General features: G+C 42.3%; 1 protein-coding gene and 1 long non-coding RNA gene across 2 annotated transcripts in view; one reads left to right on the top strand and one right to left on the bottom strand.

The window, feature by feature from the left end:
* LOC129635183 (uncharacterized) overlaps positions 1–22,201 on the top strand; it is a 236,949-nt gene that overhangs the window by 142,440 nt on the left and 72,308 nt on the right. Inside the window, exon 4 of the long non-coding RNA XR_008706142.1 lies at positions 20,345–20,453. This is a non-coding gene — a long non-coding RNA (uncharacterized LOC129635183). The remainder of the gene's footprint in view (positions 1–20,344; positions 20,454–22,201) is intronic.
* ADRB2 (adrenoceptor beta 2) lies at positions 9,108–11,158 on the bottom strand. Its single transcript, XM_055557919.1, has one exon. The coding sequence runs from the start codon at positions 10,909–10,911 to the stop codon at positions 9,655–9,657; it is 1,257 nt and encodes a 418-aa protein (XP_055413894.1). The 5' UTR covers positions 10,912–11,158; the 3' UTR covers positions 9,108–9,654.

The following is a 22,201-nucleotide window of genomic DNA, read 5'->3' as shown; positions in this document are numbered from 1 at the left end:
CCTATGGGAGTATACACAAAAGAACAAAGATGTATCCATACATCTAAGTGAAGATGAGTGTGTATGTGTTTGTGCTGATATGGGTATAGTCCTAATACTTGTGTACACATTCATCTGGGAGTATAAACAGAAGAACAGAGATGTGTCCATACATCTAAGTGAAAATGCATGTGTATGTGTTTGTGCTGATACAGGTGCAGGCATCAGTGTAAAAGTCCATGTGTATTATGTGTATTTATTTGGGTGTGTGCATCCATGGAGGTGTATGTATGTGTATGAATCACCCTCTTCTCTGAAGCTGGGTGGATTCCTCTTCAGACTGTTAACTAGGAGGATTTATGTGAATTAGGCAAATTGATTCAGCTAGACCTCAGTATGATTTGACTTAATCATAGCAGAGTGTCCAATAGGAAGGAGCACTGGACAAAGAGTCCATCCCTGCAGCAAGATCCTTTTTTCTTTCTATGCTGCTGTTTCTTGGTCTACATGCCGAGGGTCTGGGACAGTGATGCTATTATGGGGTATAACTATGTTGATGCCATGCTGTTACAAACACGTTTTTAATCAAGTGCCTAATTTCTCAATGCACTTTATTATCATTGCTGTCTTTCATAGTAACTTTCTTTTTTCATCATTTATAAATTATTTTCAACTACATTGTTTTATTTGATAACACAGGGAAATTAGGATTCTGTTTATTTGACAGAATGATTACTTTTGTGAGTGTATGCAGCTGTATAGAATCAATTTTTACATCTCCACTTTGTGCTCTTGAGCAGGAGGAGTGGGGAGAGGAAGACAGTGTGATCCCTAGGTCCCCAAACTGCAATCCTAGGAGCATCTGCATCACAGTCCTCTGGGGAAATAGTGATAAAATGCAGGTTCCTGGCCCCCAACTACAGTCCTGTCAGAATCTCAGGGATGAGGGTCAGGTATGTGCGTTTTCTCAGCCCAAATCATTTTGGGACTCTGTAAGGTTTGGGACCCACTGCAATAACATAAAATAATGTCAGAAGGCTCACTACTAAACCAACACCACCAACTCTTCCACAGTTTCATAGAAAGTGATTTCTAAGGCTGCTCACCACACACTCGAGACTGAACCTCGATTCTCTTAGAGAGGAAGCTAGGTGAGCATTTGGATTTATAAAAAGACACTGTGGGAACTGAAAGAAGAAAGGAAGTCTGAATATTTGTGAGCAGAACACACTTACTTTTGCAATACATTCTGTGAGAACTGTGAACCGCTCTTACACATGACAATAAAAACCTGGCAGCTTGTCAGGGTTGACTGTAGTATCTAGAGACACCTACTATAATTTTTATAGAGAGAAACACTAGGCAGTAGTGGAGAGACAGAATTGTCTAATAATGAAGGAAGATCCCCAGCAGCACTTGTGGCTTCTGGGCACAAGTCCTGAGGCTGCAAAGCCAACATGGTATGATCGAAAGAAAGCAGGGATTACCTAGGAATCCAATTCTGCTTGGCCATGGGTGTGGCTGTTGTGATTTCAAAAACCTGTTTTTTCTTCCTGGAGAAATGAACACATTCAGAAACTCCAGTCTTTTTCTTATGCATGCGTGCGTGCTCCGTCACTTCAGTCATGTCTTTGTGACCCCATGGACCATAGCCCACCAAGCTCTGTTCACAGGGGTTTCCCAGCAAGAATACTGGAGTGGGTTGCCATGCCCACTCTAGGTGATCTTCCCAATACAGAGATTGAACCCCCTTTGCCTACATCTCCTGCATTGCAGGTAGATTCTTTACTGCTGAGCTACCAGGGAGCCCCCTTTCCCCCATAGCACCAGAAAAATAATAAGACAAGCCAGGAGAGATGGTCATCTCCTAGCCCCTGTATTACTTTGACACTGAGCTTGCCTCTTAGAATCTAGGGTTTCTTAGCACACTAAGAGGGTATGCATTCTCTCATTACCCATACTTCCCTGATAGTCTCTACTGTGGAGACTCTGATGCAGACACACACCTGGGCAGAGAAATGGGAAGGGCACCCCTTTTCCAGATGTCAGGGGCTCCCTGCCTCTAAAGTGATTGGACTCACACAAACCCATGTGCTGTTAGTGAGCACCACCCTCTGCCTCCTCCCTGGCCCTGGTGGAAGAAGATCACTCAAACCGAGCTTGAATAATGGTGAAAGAGTATGCTGCCAAATTTCAGGCAATCTGGTTTCCTAGTCTACACTTAGCCACTGCTTACCTAGAGGATATAGGCTTGCCCCTTAGTTTCAAGGCTCAGAAATTGATCAAACCTCTCTGAAAAGAATCCCCAGGGGATAAAAACACAAATAAAACACCCATTAAAAATTTCTTCTTAGCATTGTCTCTCTCCTCTCTTACCTGATCCCCTACAGGGGAAAGATCGCCTACCCTAGTGGTAAAACACTAGGCTCTGGTTCAGGATATGTGGGTTTTATTTCAGTATGGTCTGTAATCTTCAGCAACTTAGTTGACCCCTTCGAGTTTCACTTTCCTAATCCATAAAATGGGGACAAAGATAATAGTACCTATTTTGTAGGGTTGCTGTGAGTACTAAACAAGATCATGCAGGAGAATCGCCAAGTACGAGGCCTGGCTCCCAGTAAACACACTGTAGTTATTAGCCATCATGATCACAACAGGTGCTCTATGGAATAGAAACCTGCTGTTGCACTTTTCAAATGGTAGGTATTGGTCACTATATAACTTGAATAGACTGATTTTAACACAAGTCAACGGGGTGGGTCAGAAACACTTAACAATGCAGATAAAGCCCTGCCCTGGTAGTTATGGTTAGTTTCCCATGCTCTGAAAGCAGATCAGAGGCCAGGTGCAGAAAGCATGCTTTCAAAGAGACAAGTATAGTACAGAAACATATTTTTCATCCATTAGCAACAAGAGAGGAGGTGTTCTGCTTAATGTACAAAATTTATCTATGCAACCTTATTCCTAAAAATATGGTCCTTGGAAAAATCCATGGGATCATGCTAAAATGCAGATTCTTAGGCTCTAACTTAGATTTCTCAATCCAGATGTTCTAGAAATGATACTTCTTTGTACTCCAAAGTTGAAAAACTGCTAAATACTCTATTGCCAGGCCAGTAGCAATTGTGATATCTAGATCATATTATACATAAAACATATTCAAGGGGGCATCTATTAAAGTATTATCAATGGGCCCACAATTTTATGAATAATCTAATTCTGTTTTTTATTTTAAAATATATTTCAGCCCATTTGTATAGCCATGCTTAGGACAAAGACTGAAAGCATAACATCACATTTAACTGTGTGATGTATCTCTAGGTGATAATGTTATGTGTGATTTATCTCATTTTGTGGGGCTTCACACGTGGTGCTAGTGGTAAAGAAACTGCCTGCCAATGTAAGAGGTATAAGAGACATGGGTTTGATCCCTAGGTTGGGAAGATCCCCTGGAGCAGGAAATGGCAACCCATTCCAGCATTCTTGCCTGGAAAATTCCATGGACAGAGGAGCCTGGCTATAGTCTATGGGGCTGCAAGGAGTACAACACGACTGAGTGCGTGCACACACACACACATCTCATTTTGTGTTTTAATAGATTTTTAAACGTTTCAGAATGAGTTCTATTACTTTTTTAGCAAGATAAAAATGTACTTTTAAAATAAGAGCCATACAACCAGATGTGTAGCACTGAATACCTCCTGAAATCTTACAAAATTTTGGAGAAAGAAGGAAAGGTGGGACTTACGTAAACCAAACTCTCTCTGCTAAGAGATGATGAAACAGGTCTAGAGAAAGGAAGTGATCTGCCTGAGGCTGCTCAGGGGTTAGGGGTATACTACATAGTTCCCAGGTCCTCAGAATCTTGGGCTAGAGGGCTTTGAAGTGCTCCCTGTGCTGGCCAGCAACCTGCCTCCCTTCCTTCCTGTCCTGTGAGGGTGACGGAAAGACCACAGGAAGTGCAGTGATTCCAAGGGTGGAGAAGGATGTAATAGCCTTTGCAGAGAGGACTTTTCAGCTCTCAGTATTTTCTCTCTGGGAGTTAGTAGGTCATTTGCAAAAGGCATGGGAAGAGCAGCTGATGAAAAGGTCTAATAGTTTGGAAAACTGCTTAACCTTATTGCTCTATTTCTGGATTTCCCCCCATGGCCAAGGACTTTTGAGATCCTGATTTCCCCCGGAGGTTTCCTGGTTAGGAATGTAGTGAAACCTCTGAAGTCCAGAGGAATTGGGGAGAAGGCCGGCTGGAATTAGGGAACGGTCTGAATATTTTTTTTTTTAAGAACATTTAGGTCTATTGTTTTCCGGGACAAAGAATCACAGATTTGGAAAGGGTCTTAGTCCAAGCCCTGCTCAGTATAGGAACTTTTTGTGTTTCATCCCACACAGAGCTTTATTTGCACTTCTTTTGAATGTTTCCAATGAGAGGAGACACTATTCTGATACAGAAGCTGTTTTACTCTCAGAAAAGTTTTCCTTTCCCTGAACATGAGTCTATCTTCCTGCAAGGTTCTACTTGCCTTCTGCTATTCATATAAACCAGATATGCTCCTCTTCCCCAGATGGTCCTTGAATATTTGAAGGCAATGATCATGCACCAAATAGTGCTTCATGGCATTCTCTTCTGCAAGCTGAACACCCCTGGTATATTAAACCATTCTTTTTATGACAAATGCCATCAGCTCTAATTAGAAACAAACTGCTGTCTCTAATTCGCCTCTTAATTAATGGCTATATAAATTCAGAGCTGAGCAGAGCTTAGAGACCACCTGCACAAGCCTCACTATTCTACAGATGAGCAAAGTGAGGTCCACTGAGAAAACAGGAAAACTGCCTTACCCAACTTGAGAGAAAGAGACAGGCAAACAGACAGAGGAGAGTCTGAGTTGAGACCTGAAATCTAGTTGCATGAATCCCAGTCCAGGCCTCTTTCACCTCACCCTGCCTCCTATTATTCATAAGACACAAGAATTTCTCAAGTTCTTGAAAGTGGTTGGGAAGTTTGTTCTCTTAGGTATTTCAAAAATTCCTCCTTCAAATTGTATTTGCACTGTGTGAAGTAGGGGTTAGCATAGGGCTGAATTTAATAAAAAGCATCCATCCAGGTGTGTTAACCCTCATTGCTCTCTGTTGTCAGAAGTTCATCTCCATTGACCTAGAATTCTAGCTCAAAATGGCCAGCACATGCAGAGGGCCACCAAGGCAGGTCATATTTTGCATAACGTCCAGCTACCTGCTCAATGTAGCAGACCTTCCCAACTTTGGAACCAGAAAATGAATTTTCCAGGATGTGAGGCTGTGTTCCTGCTTTACCTTGTGCTTGTTTTAAAGTTTCATATCCTCTTTTCAATCTGGCCTGATTCTCTGACGAGAAGACAAAGCAGAGACTCAGGGAAGCAAACCAGGTACTTCAGTGATTGGTTTCCCATCCCAGTTCCCAACAAACCCTGCAGTCACATGCTTCCAAGGGGACATTCCTCCCTGCCCCAACCCACAGCAATCGCCCTCTTCTCTCAACAAGGTATTGCGTTTCCAGTTCTTACACTTGCTCTGGCGTGGACTATAAACTGGCACATGTTGCTCCCTGGTTTCCATGTGTTCAGGAATCACATGGACCTGGGTTCCAGTCCTAACCCTGCAACTAGCTGGCTTTGTGACTTTGGAAAGTGACTTCACCTTTCTGAAACTCAATTACTTCATTTGTTAGATGAATACAATTTTGCTACCTACCTCATAAGACTGTCAAGGTCACACAATGCCTGCTGCTGCTGCTGCTAAGTCACTTCAGTTGTGTCCGACCCTGTGCGACCCATAGATGGCAGCCCACCAGGCTCCCCGGTCCCTGGTATTCTCAAGGCAAGAACACCGGACTGGGTTGCCATTTCCTTCTTCAATGCATGAAAGTGAAAAGTAAAAGTCTTAGCGACCCCATGGACTGCAGCCTACCAGGCTGCTCCGTCCATGGGATTTTCCAGGCAAGAGTACTGGAGTGGGGTGCCATTGCCTTCTCCGTGCCTAAAAGTTGCCTAAAGTGAAAGAAGTGAAAGTGTTAGTCACTCAGTCCTATCTGACTCTTTGCAACCCCATGGACTGTAGCCTGCCAGGCTCCTTTGTTCATGAAGTTTGCCGGGCAAGAATACTGGAGTTGAGTTGCCATTCCCTTCTCCAGGGGATCTTCCCGACCCAGGGATTGAACCCGGGTCTCCTACATTGCAGGTGGATTCTTTAGCATCTGAGCCACCAGGGAAGCCCCCAAAAGTATCTAATACAGTCCCTAATATTTAGTAAGATTTCATAGAAGATATCTGTATAGTATTATTAATAGTATGCTCCAGAATTCAGAGACTAAAACCTATATTTTCCCCCTGCTACATACAGTAGTTGTAAATACCACCTGACTGATACTGGCCTAGGCTTCTTTAGGCAGTAGAAGTGAAACATCAGAAACATTCTCAGCATCGTGTAAGGACAGTTCCTATTTCCCAGCTCCCTATTCCCCAGATTCCCTCTTCCAATAATGATCTCACCAAGGAGGCCCACCCTGGCCTGCCACTTTGTACACCTGTCAGCTCGCATCTCAGGATAAGGTTCTCATTTGACAGACTTCGAGAACTTGCTGTCCAGGCAAAGACAACTTTATGACGATGAATCCAACACAAACCTTATGTAACCAACCTGTCAGCAAACAGAGGGACAGAGAGACACTGACAAATGCCTGCCTCCACAAAGAAACAAAGCAGAACAAAAGGATATAGAAAGCAAGGAACTGAGATAGGCTTAAAATGCTCTTGCTTGTCCAAACTCTTAACAGATCAATGTTCTTATATTTAAAGTATTTCTAAATGAACATGAATTAGGCTAAACTCCATTTTAGCTGGGACTTTATGAATTCACATTCATAGCAGAGTGTTTAACTGAAATTACATTGTTTGCTCCTCTAGTCAAACAAGGATGTATATAACATTGTTTATTAATAATATTTATTGTCCATGGGACTTACCAATGATGATAGAAAAGTTTCCACCTTTTTTTTTCTTCTAAATAAGACAGGAAATTTCTACCTGGAGTGGCTTGAAATCCCTTCAGGTCATAAAAAGTCAAGGAATCTTCCAGTTTCTCTAAATGCTGAGGATATCCTAGTGAACACTTGCTGAGAAAAAGGAATAATTCTTTCACTTGTCCCTATTGCAGATTATTTGTGTACTGCCTGTGTTCTTTATCAAGGACTCAAAAGAAATAAAAACATCTGCTTAAATGAATTTGTTAATGTGACAGCCCCAGGGAAAAGCTTCCACGATTGAGGGTGAGGGCAAAATTCAATGACAATGTGGTGGAGAGAATACGCCATTCCTGGTATGACAGCCGGGTTCCCTGGCTTTAGCTCCGACTCTCACATCCTTGGCTTCTTACCTTGGGCAGGTCATTCCCCCTTGCAGGCTTTCAGTCTCTTTGGATGTCAAATGCTTTTTATGCTTTCTCCTTCCAAGTCCAAGATCCCATGAGGCTATGAGGAGTGTGAAGATTAACTGGAGAAGCTGCCTGCATCTCTGAGTGCAGGGGCCAGAGCAGGAGAAGAATGTGATAATAGGTATGAAAGCCCTTGGAGAAAGAGCAGAAATGCTGAATGGCACACACTCTCTGAAGCCTGATGGCATGTTCTAGAAACACGGGCAGCTAACTTTCTCTTGAGATGTCAGGGCTCGCCTGGAAACACACTATCACTGAGCTGATGGGAACCAGAGGAGACTAATGCTTTTCTGGTTGGGCACCCTGGCTGGGATAGAAGAGAAGAAAGAAGTAGAGTCAGCTTTGTAAGCGAGTGAAATGGCAACGAACCCTGCAGGCTGAACCTTCTCCTGGCTGGCGCTGCCAAGGAGGACGATCCACTCCGTCAAACCTGGGCCAAGCTCTGGCTCAAACACACAGGCAAAAATAGAAAGGGGGTGGGAAAAGAAATGTGTTTACTTTCATGATTTTCCCTTACGTCCCTCTTAACAGTATTATAATCTCTCCACAAACAGGCAGTAATGGCTCAGAGGCCTCGCCTTCATTGATAAACCCTCTCAAACGATTCATGTCACACAGTCAGTCTGTGGGCAGCTGGTGAATAAGCGTGGAAGGCAGCGTGATGGAGTAGAACACTGGCCCAGGGTCTGTCACTAACCGGGTAAAGTGTGAAAAATGCCTCTCTGGTGCTCTGCAAAATGAAGTGGTTATATTAGGCAGAATCGAAACATCTGCTTAGGTTTTTGAAGTTCATAACTGGTTCTCAACCAGGGGCAATTTCATCCCTCAAGGTAGGGGTATCTGGCAGTGACTGGAGACATTTCTGGTTGTCACAGCTCAGAGAATGCTCCTGGCATCTCGTGGGTAGAGACCAGGGCTGCTGCTGAACATCCGACAATGTGGAGGACAGTCTTCCACAGTGGAGAATTCTCTGGCTGAAAATGTTAAAAGTACGAGGTTGAGAAATCTTGATTTGTCCTGAAGTGACTAGAGGCACAGGGAGAGGGGGCAAAAAAGGACAGCGGTTCAAAAGCAGGAGGGTTCAAACCCTGTTTCTAGATCATGAGGTATTCACCAGTGACATGTTTTCCAGCTTTTCTCCCTATAACCCATGACTTTTTCATTTCCCTTGGAATTTCAGGGCTATGTTTGAGCAACTTTTTCACAAGAACTTCCTTATCCTCAAAATGCCAAGCCCTGATGCAGTATGATCTCTTCTATGAGAAAAGACAAAGATAAAAATATAAGCAGCTGCAAAGCAAGTAGAACTGGAAGGTGGGCAGCAGAGGAACATGGAAGCACACAACAGATGCCCATAACTCCAGTTCTATGAGTCAGTCTTTCTGATGTTACAACATAGGACTAATACTCGTAAGAAGAGCAAGATGAGCTATGCTGGGTGAGCACACAGTGAAAGAACTGATGTGGGAGCAGCAGCGTTAGAAGAGACGCAGGTTTGCAGTAGCAGATTCAAAGGCAAACGAAAGGGTTAAGCAATCAGTGCGTGTCATTCCACATTAAGTCACCGGGCAGTTATTACAAATAGTTACCTGCAGTTTCCAGTGGGGGAGGCAAGCACACTCCAGTCAAGGGGTTTTGGAGAAACAGGTGCAATGAAGTCATGGTCAAACAATTTATTTACTGTAAACTTTAGACTTTGCTCAGGAAAACAACCAAAACTGCCCCTCAAGTCCCTGCCTACAACACCCCGTTTGAGCAAATAAGAGGGGCGAGGAGAGTCCATGTTCACAGCAAAAGGTCCGAGAGACTCAGTATCTTCCAGTCCAAGGGTGCAGGAAGGAAGGTCTCCTTCAGATACAAATTACCAGCAGCAATATATTACCCCTAATACTTGATCAATGAGGTAGATACGCAGGAAAAGTCATCAAAACATAGCAGCCCCAGGTCCTTTGAGACTGAAGCCCTTCAGACATAAACTTAACAAGTTCCAGGCAAAGAGGAACTGAACTGTACAAGAAACAGTGACTCAAATATATTTTGTTACAACTTAAAAAAATAAAAAATAAAAAGGCAGAAGGATATCTTTCCTCCTGCACATCTCTGTACAACTTTATTCTAAATTTATTAGACTCAAGTTAAATAGTCTGTTTAGTGTTTGGTTGCAGGGTACTGGGGAGAAGGGGTGTCTTAAAAAGTAGAAAACCGGCATTACAGCAGTGAGTCATTGGTACTACAATTTCTCCCTTGTGAATCAATGCTATCACTGGGCACAGTACCTTGCTGGTTCACAAAGTTTTCGGTGCCCGGGGGGTCTTCACACAGCAGTTCACTGTCTTTCTCCTCCCCCAGGTGATATCCACTCTGTTCCCCTGTGTAGTCAGTCCTATCATTGCTGTTGCTGGAGCAGCCATTCCCATAGGCCTTCAATGAAGACCTGCGCAGGCAGAGAAGTTCCTGGAAGGCAATCCTGAAATCTGGGCTCCGGCAGTAGATAAGGGGATTGAAAGCGGAGTTGATGTAGCCCAACCAGTTTAGAAGGATGTATATTTCCTTAGGGATGAGGTTATCCTTGATCACGTGCACAATGTTGACAATGAAGAAGGGCAGCCAGCACAGGGTGAAAGTGCCCATGATAATGCCTAAAGTCTTGAGGGCTTTGTGTTCCTTCAAGTAGAACTTGGAGGTCCTGCGTTGTCCTAGACCGCTCCGCCCATCCTGCTCCACTTGACTGATGTTTTGGGCATGGAAGCGGCCCTCAGATTTGTCGATCTTCTGGAGCTGCCTTTTGGCTACCTGGAACACCCTGGAGTAGACGAAGACCATGACCACCAGGGGAAGGTAGAAGGACACAATGGAGGAGGCAATGGCATAGGGTTGGTTCGTGAAGAAGTCACAGCAGGTTTCCTTAGCATAGCAGTTGATAGCTTCCTTGTGGCTGGCCCGGTACCAGTGCATCTGAATGGGTAAGAAGGAGGTAAGGCCAGACACGATCCACACCATCAAAATGACCACCCGGGCCTTATTCTTGGTTAGCAGGCACTGATACTTGAAGGGTGACGTGATGGCTAAGTAGCGATCCACAGCGATCACGCACAGGGTCTCAATGCTGGCCGTGACGCACAACACGTCAATGGAAGTCCAAAACTCACACCAGAAGTTGCCAAAAGTCCACATTTTCATGAGGATGTGGAAGGCCCCAAAGGGCACCACTGCCAGGCCCATGACCAGGTCAGCACAGGCCAGGGAGGTGATGAAGTAGTTGGTGACCGTCTGGAGACGCTCAAACTTGGCAATGGCTGTGATGACTAGCACGTTTCCAAACACGATGGCCAGGACAATAAGCGACATGAGGATGCCCATCCCCACCACCCAGGCCTCGTCCCGTTCCAGCGTGACGTCTTGGTCCGGCGCGTGGCTTGCGTTGGGCGCCAGCAAAAAGACGCTGCGGTTCCCGGGCTGCCCCATGGCGCGCAGGCTGGCAGGTGAGCGCACAGGCTGCCGGCGCACCAGCCGCCCTCAGCGAGCGGACCTCCGGCGGGGCGCTGCGGGCAGCAAGCGAGCACCTGGAAGACTCATTCAGCGGCCGTGGGTGGGTGTGGGTGTGGTAGGGGTGCGTGGTGCACTCAGCTCCGGGGCTGCTCTGGGCTCGCAGTGTCCGTCAGCTCCAGCCAGTTCCAGCTTGCGCTCTGGAGAAGCCGTCTCGGAGTGCGCGCTGTCCGTTATGTGCCCAGGACTTTAGGGGAACTGCCCTCCCCGTGACGTGCTAGAACTTTCAACCAATAGAACGCGGGAAGCCCCAAAGGGGCGAGGCCCACGCCCTCTCCCGCCCCTTCCCTCCCCTCTCCTGCCTGCTCCTGGGGCTGGCCCGGGCGGGACCCAACTGCTCTAGGAGGGCGGGTCGGCCACCATTCCCTCGGGGCTCCCTCGGCTGGCCCCGGAGGCTGAAGCCGGCTCTGGCGAGCTTACCAGCCAACTAGAAGGTGCCGGTTCTTTCGTGACTGCTACCTGTCTGCCTGGGGCGCCTGTGCTGCTTGGTCTCAGGGTAGATGGCAATACTCCGGCACTCCCTCGCATTCGGAAATAGATGAGCGTACCCACCGAGACACGCACAGGCAGGCACACTGTACCCCGACATACATGCTTAGACTTATACGGAACAACAGCCACAGACACTCAGACACACCCATCCAGCGCACTAACGAGCGCGCAGGCACAGAAGCCGACTGGCACAAAGTCACCCCTGTCCAACACAAGAGACATGGCCAGGAGCAAACCAGGAGCACCCAGAAGCATAAAGACACGGACATACAGACAAAAAGAAGTAAACAAATAGCATACAAACGCCCACTTGGAGGCAAGCAGTGTGCCACAGAGAAGGACTTCCCCACCTGGGTATTCCAAACTCTTTACCCTTGCCCCCTGGACATCCACCCCATCTTCCCCAATACACAGGACTCCTGGTATACTCCCTTTCAGACATTTGGCAAGACCACAGGTGGTGACTTTAACAGCAGCCAATTTCCTCAGCATGCTTGCTGTCCAGTACTTTTGGTGCCCTCCTTGGGAATTTGCAGGGGTTGAGACCTAATTTTACTCTTGGGATTTCATTTGGAGCTGGGGTATACATGTATGTGCTTGAGGATAGGAAGAGAAGGTTGTATGCTTTAATTCTTAATTCTAGGGAGCGTGGCATCGTTCCTTCCTTATCTGTTAAAATGAGAATATGTTGAAAATGAAATAATTTTCAAGTTCAACTTCTTCAATAATCCCTTTGCAACTAGAAAAATCTTCTGTTTGGCAGTTTGTTGATCTGTTGGGCTGAGCCATATGAAATTGCCACTTTTCGGTGGTATCTGACTTTAAATAGATGACAATTTCATATGGCTCAGATTATTAAGAAGGTTGTTAACATTAAGAAATGTTTTGAAACCACAGAAAGCAAAAGATAACGTCTCTTAAAAAACTAGAATCTTTGTCCATGAAATACTATCCTTTGCATGTGGCATATGAATTTACTGTTTAAAAAATTAATTTTCAGGGTTTGATTTCCCATGTATCATTTGTGTCTTTGAAAAATGGAAAGTATTTCATGCAGTGTAACTGAACATATTTTCTAGATTACATAATAACATAACAATGGCTAACATTTATGGAACGTTCTGCTATGTGCTTTTCATGCATTATTCCATTTATCCTTCCCACAGTCCCATGGTGTGTTGTTAGGGTGGGGTGGGGTATAACTATTTTTAGCTTAATTCACAAATGGTCTCAAAGAAGAAAATAGCTTGCCCACGGGCACAAGACCAGGCAGTGCCAGAAGCAGGAGGTGAACTCAGTTCTGTTTGACTCTAAAATCCATCTTCTAATCCTTTCAATGTATTGTGTCACCACAGTGCAGAAAGGAATAGAGGATGGGGAAGAAGGACCACAACTGGAATTGGAATACCAGGTTTCAAATTCTCATCTTAGAACTTTCTAGCTCATATTCCTTAGGCAAATAAAAAATGTGGAGCCTAATTTCCCCTATGTCTAAATGAGGAATAAAGTCACTTCCATTGTGCTGAATGAGAATCAGATGATATAATGACAAATGTAATTATGATTTGCACTTATAAATGCCACACAAATAAAGGTTATACATAAATTTATATAAATTAGTAGTTTAGAAGATATTGTTAGTATTCTCTAATAGAACACTAAAATGCTTTAGGACAAAAGTAACACGGGCATTTACACAAGAAGAATAACTCAGAAACAAAATTTAAACTACATGCTCTTTTTAACTTTCTTCACTAGCAGAAATTGTTTTTGCATGACAGATGCCTTAAAATAACAAATATTTCCCATAAAAGCCACACATATTAATTAAGAATCTATTATGTTCACATAGTTTTCAAAATATACCCACCCCATATTTGTGTTTTCCAAAATTGGCTCTGGTATGATGCATTTTAGGAAGAGGCAGTGTGCATTATGCAATTATGCAATATTTCTTTAAATATATATCTACCCCAAATTGTGAAACTGGGCCATTTAAAGCCTCCTTCCTGTTTGTGAAGCTATGAAATAAATAAGCATATTGTTTAACCTTCTTATAACAATAAAAGAACAAAGAAAGCCCTTATAGGACAAACATTAATTGATTCATTTATATATACATGTAAGTCACTTAAAATTTTAACGTTGATTATTTTGGGAAGCACCTTTTAAAAAACCCACAAACACTAAATCCAGAAGGGAGGCTGCTTATGTCAACAAAGTTCCAGGCCTTTGCCTCATCAGCTTTGCCAAATGGGCACCCCTCTCAATCTCTTCCTCTTTCTTTTTCTTGTATCACTGTGGCTGATAGAAATTTCAAAATGTCTTCATGCCAGGAGTCTTTTACCTGACCTCCTTTTTTAGAATTGTAAGATTAAAGACAGTTAGAATGGAAAAGAGTTTAATAGATCATTTATTCTCTCCATGCTTCCAGTTTGAAAATTAGGAAAGTGTCTGGTCGAAGGTGACAGGGAAGATTGGGAGTCCAGGTCTGTTCCTGGTCTCACATGTTTTCACCGCCCAACGTTGTAGCTTCATTTCCCAGTGGAGGAGTGTACCTAGCACTGCTTACTGGGCTTGTGGTCTTAGAGAGTTCATGTTTTAGTTGAACTGGAAAGTTCTAAATGTACCTTTGTTAGATGTAAGGAAAAGCAGGCTCTTTTATGGTGATTGATAGTGTCTAACTACATATTGTGTCAATCCCTTAAGACTCTGATTTGTCGTTTCCTGCCTACCAAACAGGAAAAAAAGTCACATTTTGATTTACCAAACAAATGTTTAAAGAGGAGTAAGGCTCTGTGAGCCAAGGAATGCTCTCACATGAATATCTGGATGCCTTAGGAAAATCTTAGACTGGTCTTGGCTTAGGCAAGATTATTTCCATCTTTTAAAACACTTATTTTTGTTGTTGAGGTGTAATTGATATATAACACATCAGTTTCAAGTGTACAATGTAATGATTCAGTAGTTGTATTCATTGTGAAGTGATCACCTCAATAAGTCTTGTTACCATCCATCACCATGCATTAAAAGTTAACTTTTAGGATTTGTTGTCTTGGCAACTTTTAAGTATGCTCTACAATATTACTGACTGCAGTCCCCATGGTATACATTACATCCCCATGACTTATTTATTTTAAAATTAGAAGTTTGTATCTCTTGACCCCCTTCACCTGTTTTACCCTCTCCCTATCACCCGTCTCCTCTGGCAAACACCATTTTGTTCTCTGTATCTATGACTTCTGTTTTGTTTTCTTTTGTTTTTCACTTGTATTATTGTTTAGATTTCACGTGCAAATGAAATCATATGCATTTGTCTTTCTTTGTCTGACATTTCATTTAGCATCATTCCCTTAAGGTTCATCCACGTTGTTGTAAATGGCAAGATTTCATTCTTTTTTATGATGTAGTGGTATTCCATTTATGTGTGTGTATCAGATCTCCTTTATCTACTCATCTATCAGTGTATATTTATGTTGCTTCCTTATCTTGGCTATTGTAAATAATGCTGTACATAACATGGGGGTACATACATCTTTTTGATTTAGTGTTTTTGTTTTCTTCAGATAGACACCCAGAAGTGGAATAATTGCATCATATGTTAGATCTACTTTTAATTTTTTGAGGAACTCAACCCCATACTGTTTTTCATAGTGGTTGCACCAATTTACATTTCCTCCAACAGTGTGTGAGAGTTCCCTTTGGTCCACATCCTTACCAACGCTTTTTTTGTTTTTGGTAATGGCTATTCTAACTGATGTTAGGTGATAGCTCATTGTGGTTTTGATTTGCCTTTCCCTGGTGATTAGTGATGTTGAGTTTCTTTTCATGTGTCTGTTGACTAATCTGTATGCTTTCTTTAGAAAAATGTATACTCAGATCCTCTGCTTAGTTTTTGAAATCAAATTGTTTGCTTGTTTACTATTGAATTTTATGAGTTTTTAATATATTTTGGATATTAATCTCATATCAGATATATGATTTGAAAATATTTTCTCCCATTCAATAAGTTGCCTTTCCATTCTGTTGATTGTTTCATTTGCTATGCAGAAGCTTTTTAGTTTGATGTAGTCCCACTTGTTTGGTTTTCATTTTATTGCCTCTCTTTTGGATTCAGATTCACAGATTTTTTGCCAAGATCACTGTCAAGTAGCTTACCACTTATGTTTTCTTCTAGGAGTTTTATACAAAGTAGATACAGAAGGAATGTACTTCAACCTAATCAAGGTCACATATAACAAGCTCACAACAAACATACTACATGGTGAAAGGTTGAAAGTTCTTCCTCTAAAATCAGGGACAAGATGGCAAAGATGTCCATTCTTTGGGTAATATGGTCATTTTAATGATATGAATTCTTCCACTCCATGAGCACAGAATATTTTTCCATTTCTTTGTGTCTTCTTGAATTTCTGTCATCATTGACATCATTTTCGGTGTACAGGTCTTTCTTTCACCCCCTTGGTCAAATTTATTCCCAGGCATGTTATTCTTTTTGATGCAGTTGCGAATGGGGTTTTCTTAATTCCTCTTTCTGATAGTTTGTTGCTAAAGATATGGAAATGCAATTAATTGTTCTAACAATGACATGACTTTATGTAGAAAACCTTAAAGATGCCACCCAAAACCTGTTAGAACAATTGAATTCAGTAAGGTGGCAGGGTACAAAATAACATACAAAAATTAATTGTGTTTCTATATCCTTAACAACAAACTATCAGAAAATGATGTCAATGATGACAGAAATTCAAGAAGACACAAGGAAATGGAAATGCAATTCATGTCAAGATCCTAACGGGATTTTTCATAGAAATAGAACAAACAATCCTAAAATGTGTTTGGAACCACAAAGACCCCAAATAGCCAAAGCAATCTTGAGAAAGAAGAATAGATTGGGAGTCATCAAGCTCTCTGGTTTCAAGCTATATTACAAAGCTGTAGTAATCAAAACAAACACATAATTAATGGGACAGGGTAGAAGACCCAGAAATAAACCCTTGCATATATATGGTCAATTAATTTACAACAAAAGAGGCAATAATATACAGTGGAGGAGAGAACAGCTTCTTCATTAAACAGCATTGGGAAAACTGGACAGACACATGCAAAAGAATGAAACTAGACCACAATGATACACCACATGCAAGAATTAACTTAAAATGGAGGAAAGACTTGAATGTTTCCCAGAAGAAAACAGATGGTAAGCTACTTGACATCAGTATTTTTTTCTTTTTCAAAAAATTTATTTATAATTGGGGGATGTGCTCAGTTGCTTCAGTTGTGTCTGACTCTTTGTGACCTATCGACTGTAGCCCACCAGGTTCCTCTGTCCATGGGGATTCTCCTGGCAAGAATACTGGAGTAGGTTGCCATGCCCTCCTCCAGGGGATCTTCCCAATTGAAGGATAATTGCTTACAATATTTTTGACCTCCATCTTGAAAACTTTTTCCATCTTTATGATCCTCTAAACTGAGAAAATCTATAGTTTTTTTTTTTAAATGATGATCTCAAATGTTTGTCTTTAGTATGATCTCTGTATGGTATTACCTCATTAAGTTTACAGTAAATGAGACTAAATGCATGCAAAGCTTAGCATATTGCCTTGGAAAAGAGATAGCTATTATTGAAATCTTATTTTTGAATCAAAATGTATTTAAAGAATGTATGTCTTATCAGATCACATTGTGAAAGGCCACTTTGAATATAAATAATGAGTAATTTATTTTTAATTTGAATTTTTGTGAAAAAGACTTTTGAAAGGAATAAAACTTGATTCCTTAGTAAGAAAAATGATGATGAAAATGACTTTCATCATTGACTTATATAGCTGGATGGGATGTTAGTGATTTTTGAATGAAGCATCTCTTAGCCTAGGTAGCTCCTTACATAGTGCATCTGCCAAAACTCTTTGACAGCTATCTCTAATGAAAGCAAGCACACCAGTTCTTTTCATTGGTGTACGTTTCTCCAACTATCCAGATATTGAACTGAAATCCATCTTCTGATAATTTCTACCCATGGATCTTAAGTCTGCCCCCTTGAGGGCACTTGAACAAGTCTACTCTCTCTTTCAAGATTGTCCTTGAGATTTTGGTAGAATCCCTTAGAGGTCACCAGAGTCTCCTACTCTTCAGGTTGAATATTTCTGTTCCTTTGGGTCTAGAGTCTTCTACACCATCAGGTATCTTACTAGTCATACTTGGGCTTGTCAGTGTCTCAATATCAATACCTAGAGTGATCCTAGAGCAAGTCATCAAACAATCAATTTACAATTACCTTGGCAACCATAAAGCAAGCAGAGCAAACAGCAAAGCTTTCAGAGCAGCTAATTGTATCAGATTAATGTAATTTCCTGCTCTACCGGTGTTTTATGAGATACATGCTAATAAATTCTCTGCATCTCAGGGGGACCGAACAAAAAGAGACAGCATTAAATTAAAACAGGAGGAACTTCAGATGGTCATATGAAGGACTTCTTGGCCGGAGGACAGTCAGTCATCCAAAGGGGCTAGCCTCTAGCAGCTTTCCTCCATTGGGGTTTTATAAGAGAATTAAATCCCACAGAAAAGTGTTTGAGTGCCTGTTCTTCCCAGTTTTCCCAAGGGTGGTACATAAGTATTACCCTCCTAAGAGCTTGCAGTGTAACAGCTGCTTTAGGGAATGGGGCTTAATTTCCCTTACTGAATCCAACCAGAATTTCTGGGAGTCTCCTTTAGATTTGGGAATGAACAGGGTCTGATGGTAAGTGAAAGTCATCATCAGTTTGATGCAGAGGAGAGGGCATGAATTGGGCATAAGGAGACCTAGGTTCTGGTCCCAGGACAGCTATAATACTATCAGTCAGTCAGTCAGTTCAATTGTTCAGTCGTATCTGACTCTTTGCAACCCCATGAACTGCTACACACCAGGCCTCCCTCTCCATCACCAACTCCCAAAGTTTACTCAAACTCATGTCCATTGAGTCGGTGATGCCATCCAACCATCTCATCCTCTGTTGTCCCCTTCTCCTCCCAAGTTCAATCTTTCCCAGCATCAGGGTCTTTTCCAGTGAGTCAGTTCTTCTCATCAGGTGGCCAAAGTATTGGAGTGTCAGCTTCAGGATCAGTTCTTCCAATGAATATTCAGGACTGATTTCCTTTAGGATGGACTGGTTGGATCTCCTTGCAGTCCAAGGGACTCTCAAGAGTCCAACACCACAGTTCAAAAGCATCAGTTCTTTGGCACTCAGATTTCTTTATAGTCCAACTCTCACATCCATACATGACTACTGAAAAAACCATAGCTTTGGCTAGATGGACCTTTGTCAGCAAAGTAATGTCTCTGCTTTTTAATATGCTGTCTAGTTTGGTCACAACTTTTCTTCCAAGGAGCAAGTGTCTTTTAATTTCATGGCTGCAGTCACCATTTGCAGTGATTTTTGGAGCCTTCCAAAATAAAGTCTGTCATTCTTTCCACTGTTTCCCCATCTATTTGCCATGAAGTGATGGGACCGGATGCCATGATCTTAGTTTTCTGAATGTTGAGCTTTAAGCCAACCTTTTCACTCTCCTCTTTCACTTTCATCAGGAGGCTCTTTAGTTCTTTTTCAGTTTTTGCCATAAGGATGGCATCATATCATCTGCGTATCTGAGGTTATTGATATTTCTCCCAGCAATCTTGATTCCAGCTTGTGGTTCATCCAGTTCAGCATTTCTTGTGATGTACACTGCATATAAGTTAAATAAGCAGAGTGACAATATACAGCCTTGACGTATTCTTTTCCTGATTTGGAACCAGTCTGTTGTTCCATGTCCAGTTCTAACTGTTGCTTCTTGACCTGCATACAGATTTCTCAGGAGGCAGGTCAGGTGGTCTGGTATTCCCATCTCTTGAAGAATTTTCCACAGTTGTGATCCATACAGTCAAAGGTTTTGGCATAGTCAATACCACAGATTAGATGTTTTTCAGAACTCTCTTGCTTTTTCGATGGTCCAACAGATGTTGGCAATTTAAATCTAGTTCCTCTGCCTTTTCTAAATCCAGCTTGAACATCTGGAATTTCTCAGTTCATGTACTATTGAAGCCTGGCTTGGATAATTTTGAACATTACTTTGCTAGCGTGTGAGATGAGTGCAATTGTGTGGTAGTTTGGGCATTCTTTGGCATTGCCTTTCTTTGGGGTTGGATAGCTTTAAAAAAGTCATCTTTCTTAGAGCTGTAGTCTTTGGCCATTAAATGGGAGGTAGGGATAGATGACATCTAAGGGCCTTCCTATTCTGAACTGAACAAGCCTGTAGTGGGAAGGAAGCACATTGAGGGCCATTGAGGAGATGAGTTCCTGCTCTGAAGAGCTACCAAAGAGTTGGCAAGCAAAAACTGTCACTATCCCACAAAGCAACTTGGCTATGTTTGTTTGGTTTCTTTTTGGCATATTTCACCATTGAGAGTCCTGCTATTCTGAGCAGGAGGTGTACTATTACTTACTGAATAATTTTTTTTGATGCTGACTTATTTCTAAAACTCAAATACATTTATTTTTAAAGAAAATTTTGTATTATTGTCACTACTGCACATGGAAAACCAGTGTCACCAGCCATAAATAGAAGGTAACCATGAACACAGAGCAATGTTAATAAATTCTAGCTAGATTTTGTTGCCTTCCAAGTTCTAAGCCTGAAGTCTGCTTTCATTTTACTGAAAAGTAAGATTAGCAAGTTCCAGGGAGAACTTAATGGTGTTTTAACATTCAGTAGGACCTTCTCCATATTTTAAAAGATCAAAAGAAAATTGAAAAGGGTAAAAATAATTCCTACACTGTTATTAAGTGTAGTGTTACTGAAGTGTTTAAAATAATTCCTTATCATACCTTTGGTGTCTCAGCCCTAGGCCACACTAATGGAACACACAGCTGTCGTGCAAAGAACCTGGCCTTTGGAGCCAAGTGGACCTGGATTCCAGTCCTGATTCTGCCCTTAACAGAGTGCTGCAGGTAATATACTTGAGGTCTCTAGACCTCAGAATGTTTGTGTATAAAATAAGTATAAAATCTCTTGGCTGACTGTTAAGGGAATAGAAAGAATGTATGAAAAACTGGGTTTGGAAAGGGAGGGAGAGAACCAAGAGACCAGACAACAGAAGAAATCAGCCCAAGTTGGATTGCTGGAGGTTGAGGAGATGAGTCAAAGGAGTGGGGGCCATTGCTAAGCAGAGGTGAGGAGAGCAGCTTAGCCTAAGTGTCTGTAGGATAGGAAGGAGTGATGAATTTCAATATAGCCATATTGAGTTGGAGGTTTTGGTTCAAAATGAAAGTTAAAATGTTTAGGGACTTCCCTGATGGTCCGGTGGTTAAGACTTTGCACTTCCAGTGCAGGTGGTGTAGGTTTGATTCCTGGTCAGAACAAAGATCCCATATGCCACATGGTCAAAAGAAAAATAATAATGTTTGAAAGATGAGTAGATTTGGGGTGATGTGTCTGTTGGTGGTTGTCATTACAGTGTAAGCATTCCCTGAATAGTGGTGCCCTCAGAGGATGCTTTTGATGGTTAAAGGAAATAATACATTTAAGGAACTTAGCACAGTGCTTCAGAAAAAGTGTTTACCATTATCATCATCACTGTTGTCCTTATTGTCATCTTACATTTTCTAGTGCAGTTTCAATTTCACGACATATTTCTCTAAGGGCAGTTGTTTAAATGAATAAATAAATTTATCCAACATGGAAAAAATCCTTTGTACATATCAAACTACTAATAGTGGTAACTTTTGGAATGGATTGTTGGAAGAAGTCTCAGGTTGGGTTTCCTAGCAGCAGCTGCTGAGATGAGGGTTTGTGTGCAAGTAATTGATGAAGGATGGGCTCCCAAGAGAAACCAGTCAGGGAGTGGCAGAAGCAAAGCCAGTCAGTGATGGTTTCAGACAAAAGCCCAAGCATGACTTGATCCTGTGAGACACTCCAGAGCATCTCTGGAGCCAACTGTTTGGTTTGAAGCCCTGCTTCTTCCAATTCTTAGCTGTCAAACCCCGAGCAAGTTACTTAATCTCCCTGTGTCTCGACTTCCTCATCTGTAGATTGGGCCTATTGATGATAATATCTTACAACCCCTTGCAGGTGTTTAGAGGAACAAATACGTTAATATCTGAAAAATGGTTAGAAGTGCCCTGCTACATAGTAAGTGCTGAATTAATTATTAACATTAAACCTAGAAGAGCCATGGAAAGATCTGTTAGCCACAGCACTCAGGAAACCTCTCACAGGAAAGAGATTGTGCATGAAGTCTCTTGGGCTGAAGATCCCCTAATTGCACATGGCCCAGCACTGGAGCCCAAGGAAAGAAAGTGCAATTGTGTGCCCTGCAGAAAAGTAGAGATGAAATGATTAGAGGGATCAAGAAGTATCTACTTGAAGAAAGGAAGGCAAGAAGTAGGGGTGACAGTGAAACCATGGGCGAAGGTAAAGCCAACTGCAGCTGGGGAGGATGGGCAAGAAGGAGAAAAGCCTTCAGGAGCTTAAAAGGGAGCAGGGCTGGCCTCCCTCCAAAGGTGCCTTTTGCTGGTGCCACAGGGGAAAAGACTTCACTGGTTCAAGAGGAGGAGGTGCAGGTGCTCAGTGGAGTCTGATCACTGTGGGGTGGTGAAACACATGCTGGCCCAGAGGAAGAGAGTCTATCCTGAGCCTCACATTGTACAGTTGCCCCTCACTGGGCCTCAGTTTCCTCATCTGTAAAATGGGAAAGTTG

Source organism: Bubalus kerabau, chromosome 1 (genome assembly GCF_029407905.1).
Source record: "Bubalus kerabau isolate K-KA32 ecotype Philippines breed swamp buffalo chromosome 1, PCC_UOA_SB_1v2, whole genome shotgun sequence".
In the NCBI taxonomy this organism is placed as follows: Eukaryota; Metazoa; Chordata; class Mammalia; order Artiodactyla; family Bovidae; genus Bubalus; species Bubalus kerabau.
This window is presented reverse-complemented; position numbering and strand designations above follow the sequence as displayed.

Bases quoted from the DNA above. Each gene is read 5' to 3' on its own strand.
- ADRB2 (XM_055557919.1), bottom strand. From the start codon at position 10,911: ATGGGGCAGCCCGGGAACCGCAGCGTCTTTTTGCTGGCGCCCAACGCA.